This window comes from Populus euphratica, unplaced genomic scaffold (genome assembly GCF_000495115.2).
Source record: "Populus euphratica unplaced genomic scaffold, PopEup_1.0 scaffold111.1, whole genome shotgun sequence".
NCBI classification, from domain to species: Eukaryota; Viridiplantae; Streptophyta; class Magnoliopsida; order Malpighiales; family Salicaceae; genus Populus; species Populus euphratica.
The window spans coordinates 685,246-692,951 of NW_011499877.1; the positions used below are offsets into that span (position 1 = coordinate 685,246).

The window sequence follows — 7,706 nt, forward strand, 5'->3', positions numbered from 1 at the left end:
TTAAAAACATATTGAATGTGAGTGGAGTTATTTAGGTTAGTGTTAAGTATAATAAAAAAGAATCAGCTAAAATTTAATTTATTATTTATTATTCTTTCATATTTAATGCTAGTATTTTAAGAATAAGAATGGAGTTTTGTTGTCAGACCCAAATTCCAAATCATTGTTTTAGATTTTAGTAATCATTTACTATAAAATATTTTAGATAAATTCTAACATGGATACAATATATATCTTTATCATTAAAAAACAAGTATTAAACGGCTTACCTTAAAATATAATTAATTTCTAACACCTAAAATCTTGAAGATAAGTTAGGGTTTCTTGTTACCATAAAAATAATTGGTGATTTCTTTTCTTATATTTTTATCCTATCAATTCTAATCAAGCTCACCAAGATGTCTTCTACAACAACTTAGCTAAAACTTCAAGGCAAAAGTTAGGTAAATTAACTCAAGTTGATATAGATCAATTTAAAATAATATTGTTTTGAGAAAATATTTAATAAAATCAAATTAAATCTCACATAAATTTTACCTAAATTAATCAAATTTAATCAGGTTAAGTTTCATCCAATTCAATATGAAACAAACCCAGCTAAGCTCCAAGTCGATGTATCATAGGTTAACCCACCAGGCTAAACCATTAGCTATCCCGGTAATTATTATATATAGATTCAGTCTATCTATGGCTGGGTGATGAAGCATTTACACTGGAAGTACAGTATTGAATAATTCCTCTGCACATGAACAGATGGAAGTTGAAGGGCAATGTTATATGTGTATACTGTGGAGAAGAGGAACGAAAAAGGTTTAGAAACAAGTTTGAACGGATTGAATAATATATTCGGGTAAAGTGTGAAATGTCAGAGGCCATGATTCTCGAGCACTGCATATCCACAAGGAGGGAGTCCGGCACTATTTCTGTGGCGTCCAACTAGATTTCTGCAGAATCGTTTCATTATATTTTACTTTTCCATTGTATTTAAATGCATGAAAAATGTGTGCTTAACTTGTTTATTTTATTTCCATCCATGTGGAGTACGAAAGAAGAATGGAGAAGCTTCTTTTTAAAGCAAACATGTCTTCTGGTAAAAACAAGGGGAAGCTCTTTTCATTTTCTATCACGATTTCCATGGAAAGCTATTCAGGTGCACAGAGAGGGCCAGTTCACGCGCAATAATCTTCTTGGATTGCGTTGGTCCAGTGTGAAGATCTGACGCAAAGTGATGCTTTCGGTAGGATTAAAGCGTTCAACTTTAAGAAATAAGATTACCGTTCGTTTACAATGCTTTTTCTTTGTCTAACTATTGAGATTGCGAGCTTTTTAAGAATTTCGAAGTTGATGTTCCGAATCAATCTTCATTTTTTACTATGGAATGTTTATTTATGTATTTTGTTTTATGGTTAATGCTTAAAAACTTGCTTTAGTCCTTGAATTTGATAATAAGTTCAATTTAGTCCATGAATGAAAAATATTTTTCAATTAAATCCCTACATGTCAATTCATAAACTTGATTGAAAAAATAATTTCAACCCATTCAAACTAACCGGTTTCGATTTAATTCGAATTTTTATATCAAAAACATGAGAAATCCGAAACCAAGATAATAATACAATATCATTAAAATATATATTTGATCACAGTACCATCTCTACTGTTGCTTTGCATTTAAAAAAACAAAAAACAACTGCATTTAAAAAAACAATCAAGATATTTACAATAAACTGACCATTTGAATAAGCTTTTAATATAATTTACTGCAACTTTTGTAGATATACCTGCAGCAGTGATAACTGAGACTAATAAAGCTTTTTATAGTTGTTCCTTGACAATAGTTTCCTTGGTAAGAATGATAACTCTAATCATTACTTGCACAGGTAATGTTTTTTCTTTTTTATACCCACATACAGGGCAGTGAAGTGGTAGCCACACCCACCCCAAGAATCTTTATCGTACTGGAGTATAAACAAAAAGGATCATTTTACTGTTTTTGAACTATTCTTAAGATATAGATAAAATATAATTGATAAACCTCATCCACAATTACAAAATAACAAAAAAAAAAATCTTATTGTAAAGAACCGAAAAAGAGTGCTTAGAGTCTTAGATGAACTATTACTGAGTGCTGAGGTTTGAGAGTGTTATTGAGATGCTAGATCAAAAGAGTGAAGATACAAATCGAAAAATAAAAATTGGAAAGAGACGTATCTATGTATATTTAAAAGAAGGCTGTTTAGGGTTACTATGTTTGAGTTAGAATATAAAGCATTTTTTTTTTCATTTGTAGTACTTTTTTTTTAAACAGTTCAGTTTAGTTTGAGTTTACCAGTTTAATAGTATAAAACAAAAATCAAATTGAAAATTTTTGTAAAAAATTTAATTGGTTTAATCTTTTTTGCTTGATTCAATTTTTTTTGGTTTATTTTTTTATTTTTTTTCCCACACCTAATTTTTGGGCAAGGCAATGGTTAAGCGGATTTAAACATCTTTACCCATTTAAAAAATAAAATTTTTATTTTCTATAATATCATATATCTATTGTTAGAATTTTTTTATATTTAATTTATTTCTTAATCTAAATCCAAGGAAAAAAAATCTAATATTATAGGACATTCAACTTTTATTGAGAAAATAATATATCTAGATAATATGAGATAACAAAATCAAAATCCAAGTTCAAAATACTTTAATAACCTAATATATAGCAATAATTCAATCCTCACAAAACTAAATCTGTCAATTTAATTCTTTCATCATGCTCAAATCAACCAATCTATCCTTTAAACATGACAAAGTCACAATAATTTTATTAAGTGAAAATAGTATCATCAATCTCAATGGCACAAAAAATAATCACATTCATGATTAGATAATCCAATCAAACAAATATTATTTAGTTAAAAAAAAATTAAAGGTTCATTATAAAAATCAATAAGTCTAAGGATTGAATTGTTACTTTAAGATAAAAAAAAAAAAGTTTTGAACAAGCTGTCGAGTTAACGATTAAAGTTTAACAATATTAGAACCACCAAACAAAGAAATGTTTGATAGAAATAATAGAAATAGCTTTTAAACTTAAAATAAAGAATACAAAAACATTTGAAATTTTTTTTAAGTATTTACTTAGATTACAGACACATACTGCCTTATAAGTCCGATAAGATTTTTTCAATAAAAAATTATTTTTAATAAAAAAATTACTGACAAACTTAAAATATGTTAAATGATTTTTAAAAAAAATATTGATGCAGTGATATATATTAAATGATATGTTTTTTAAATAATAAAACTATTATATATTGAATCAACCAGAATTAACTTGTTAAATATATGAATTGAATTATAAGCCCATAATAACCTTATAAACTACAAATAAAAATAAATTTTGAAATTTAATTTATAATCAAATTAATATTGAAAAATAAAATTAAAAAATAGAAAATTTCTTTCAATCAATTTATGTTAACCTATTAGACTTATAATCCGGGTCATGAGATATAGATAACTTCTTAAAAAAAAAATGTAAAATTCAATTTCCAACCAACCTATTATTAACAAATAAAATAAAAAAATAATCATTTAAATAAACTATAAGCAATTTTATTGTAAAGCAAAAAAATAGAAATCGAAACAAGTATCCTATAACTCCAATAGTCATATTTGTCATACCCCAAATAGAAGAAAGTTTCTCTTAGTTGTCTTAAATCCTGTTTAATTTTATGTTTTAAAAGTATTTTTTAAAAAGAAAATTTTATTTTTTTTGTTTTAAAATAGTTTTCTTTTATGTTTTCAGATTATTTTGATATACTAATATCAAAAATAAATTTAAAAAATATAAAAAAAATATTATTTTAATATATTTTCAAATAAAAAGTATTTTAAAAAATAATTACTACTACAATATCAAACAAACTCTTAGAGTGAAGTGTGAAATGCATATAATTATTGTTGGAATCTTCCTAAAAAATTCTTATGGTTCAAAAATTTGCACAATTATTGTTATCATTTTCACTTTAACTTTCAGGGTTGGTGGCATGACCCATTACCAGAAATTCACTTAATACCAACAACATTACTGATGGAATACTTATATCGATAATTTGAGGTCACAATTATCAATGATATTTTTTCATTCGTAATTCCACTAGTATATACAGACGAACACATTCGATTGGTATTTACTGATGAAATATTCAAAATATATATATCTCACGGAATGACAGACAGAATACAAAGGTAGTTCATTTATGTGGAGGTTTTTGTGAGTAATTTTACTGGTGGATTCAAACGGTAGCTCCGTACGATGATATGACCGTTTGAAATGCTGACAAAATCACTGAAGGATTCAAACTGAAATCTCCATGCAATGACGTGCCTTGTTCACCGTCAAAATAACCGACGGAATCACAAACATAATTATTCTGTTGATGAATCCGTTAGTAAAAGTTAATATATGTCCACTATGCCGGTCCTCTCCTTCCCTATTTCTCCTTTTTTTTTCCCATACGAACTCTCCCCAACTGCAAACAACTAGCCTAAAAAAAAAAACAAATAGGTACTTTTATGCATGTAATGTTGCTATTTTACTAATTTTAGTTTAAGCTCTTTAGTTGCACTGGTAGAAAATTTTATGGGACATTTTATTTTAGACTCACCTACAAAATATAAACAAGTGAAGTACAGAGAGAAAATCAAATAAAAATCTATTTAAAAAACAGAAAAGAAAAGAAAACAACATGCCTTTTCGACGTGTTTGTCCACAAGAAAACCTTAGTGAGCTGCTTTTGACAATGCTGTGAAAATATGTGCTAGAAAAAACACAAGCTCCTCCGACTTGTTGGCGCATGCATTGTGTTCGTGAGCAAATGTTTTTTTTTTTCATTTATCGAAAGACCAAACTAAGTCTCATCCAACTTGACAATAATAAATAAATAAATAAATAACACCCTAAAAAAAAAATGAAAACAACAACTATATGATTTTGCTTTGGAGGATATTTTAGATATTATAATGTGCTTTCGAAATTGAAGATTCAAAAATACCCTTGTAAAAAAATTAATTAAATTTTGATTTGATGGTATTTGGGTCATTACACTATAAAAAGAAAAATACTGACCTACCCCTATTCAATCTTGCCATGATAAATGTGTCCAATGAATAAAAAGTTATATTACCCCCTCAAACCATATTATTCGGCTTTGCCTAAAAAGGGCAAATTAGTCTATTCATTTTGCAAGTTAACGTCTCGTGAAACACTAACCAGATTTAGTATTTTTATTATTATAATACACCACAATCTAATATAACACATCAATAACAACATAACAGTATCAGGCTTGTAAAATTCACAATTTGGAAGCTACATGAGAATTGTTTGCAGTCTAGAAAGTATACGAGATACGGCTATGCATAAAAAGCAATAAACTGAATATATAAATTTAAATGGTTTCAGGAATGGAGGCTTTGAGAATACGATATTAATCGTCAAGGAAAAAGTTTAAATTTTATATAAGAATACATACATACTGGTTATTCAATTGATGGAATCCAGCATGGGATCCCACGTTAAGATTATAATCAGCTGAAGACACGTGATATGCTTGAAATTTATTTTATTTTATTTCACATATATTAATTTTTTGGCTTTTAGAACCTCTGCTTTGTGCAGCATGATTAATTTGCGAGGCAAAACTAGTAAATTTAAGAACGTTTATCTTTCGATAAATGGTCGGTGGCTTCTGCCCTTATATATATATTGCCCCATGCAACGACTCAGTCCTTAACCTTTTTATAAATCCTAGCTCAAGCAGTGTAATAGTAACAAAGAGCTAGCTGAGGAGAGAAATACAGAATTCATGGATAGAGAGAATAATGGCTTCGCTTATACTGAATCTTATGACACATTACATGTCAGGGGGCTGAAGGAAGATCGTAAGGCAGCCAGTCATGATGCTAAGAGCACTATCCTATCTTCTTTAGCAGCTGCTCGTCAAATGGAGAATCATGAGCTTCATGGTGAAACGTCTCTTGCAATTCCCGGATGGTATGTTGATGTTTCTCCTGGATATCCAGGTAATTAATGTGTTCTTCATCTGATAAGCTTTGTTTCGGGTTGAAAGAATCCTCTAGATTCCAAGGTGACAAAGAATTAATGCTCTTCATTACATTTGCTCTACTTTAGATTTGGCTCTCTTTTTAGGTACAATAAACAGTTTATAAATGTGAACAAGGGTTCAGCATGTTCTTTACTTTGCGGTGTGATGACGACTGTTAACTGTTATTGTTTGGATTTATCTGAGGTCATGCCATATCCTTCAACATGCACTATTCCCAAAGCATTTGGGAGGATACTTTGAAAAAGTAAAAATAAGAAAGGACTCCAATTTGGGTGCATGAGTCCCACCCTTCTTCTTCTCTCTTTTCCCTGGATAAAAAGCATCCTGATAATAATTTCATTTAATTCATCGGCATTGCTCTCTGAATTTTAACCTGATTTGACTAGAATCAAATCAAATTTAGGTAAGATCTGGTTTTGTTGGACTATAAAATTCGTCAGGTTTGTGTGATCCGACGAAATCGTGTGACCAAAACATGACGAAATCCATAAGATCTGTGGAATATCCAATCGGGAGAGTTAGGCTCAAGTGAGGGGTTTTTGTATCTAAGATGACCAAGATCTTCACTAGCTAGGCGCAATCTTTCCTTTTTCTTCAGTGTTATAAAACTGTTAATTTCTGTTATGAATTTCAGCCCAGAGTTTCTCTCCGACGCGCGTAGAAATTGTTTTCAGCTTTATTGTAGTTTAATTTTTGACTCCTCCTATTTTATTAAAAATAAATGTATATAAAATAATAAAAATGAATAATATATTAAAATTTAAGCAAGACAACATAAATTAAAGGTTTTGAGATTTAATGAAATTTTAAATTAGTTTTAATATCTAAATCAAGAATTTAATTAAAAAAATATCGAGGTTTGAGGCTGATTCCAAACGTCATGCCTTTATTATCATCTCCTTCATCCTGAGTAGGAGGGAACCGAGAGAAACTAGGATAGTAGATTTTTAAGGTCGTCGCAATGTAGGGTGTAACAGCTTTTCACAAGGATATATATATATATATATTCTTCATTCTTTTAATATTTTACAGGAGTGGCGTCCTTGTACAAGATTGAAAAGATCATGTTTCATGGGAAATCAGAGTGTAGCCAAGATCTTCTTGTATTTGAGGTACTAGCTATTTTTTTCGAGAGAAAATCTTTATATATATATATAGCTTTACATTTTTGCTATTAATTGCAAAATGTCATGTTTGATTATGATTGTAGTCGTCAGCTCGTGGCAAGGTTGTTATCTTGAACGGCTCTCTTCAACTGGCGGAGATGGATGAGTTTGCTTACCAAGAAATGATAACTCACCTCCCCCTCTGTTCAATTCCAAACCCTAAGAAGGTACTTTATATTATTTTCATTCTTGCAGACAAAGATCATTCCATTAATATACTAAAAGGAAAACGTAGATACGTACGAGCTATTTGTTTTCTTATCAAAATGTATAAAAATATTATCGAGACTTTTGGCCAACTTTTTATTTATTTGTTACTATCAATTGTTCTTTATTTAAATTATAAACTTATTTTAAAAATACAAAATATAGAAAAAATGAAAAACAATTGTTATTTTCTTATTAATTTATGCTTGATTGT

General features: G+C 28.9%; 1 protein-coding gene across 1 annotated transcript in view; it reads left to right on the plus strand.

Moving 5' to 3' along the window:
- The first annotated feature begins 5,858 nt into the window (after positions 1 to 5,858).
- LOC105128657 (spermidine synthase 1-like) overlaps positions 5,859 to 7,706 on the plus strand; it is a 7,391-nt gene continuing 5,543 nt past the window's right edge. Inside the window, exons 1-3 of the mRNA XM_011030421.1 lie at positions 5,859 to 6,075; positions 7,152 to 7,231; positions 7,330 to 7,452. Of these exons, the coding sequence (XP_011028723.1) occupies positions 5,859 to 6,075; positions 7,152 to 7,231; positions 7,330 to 7,452 (420 nt within the window). The remainder of the gene's footprint in view (positions 6,076 to 7,151; positions 7,232 to 7,329; positions 7,453 to 7,706) is intronic.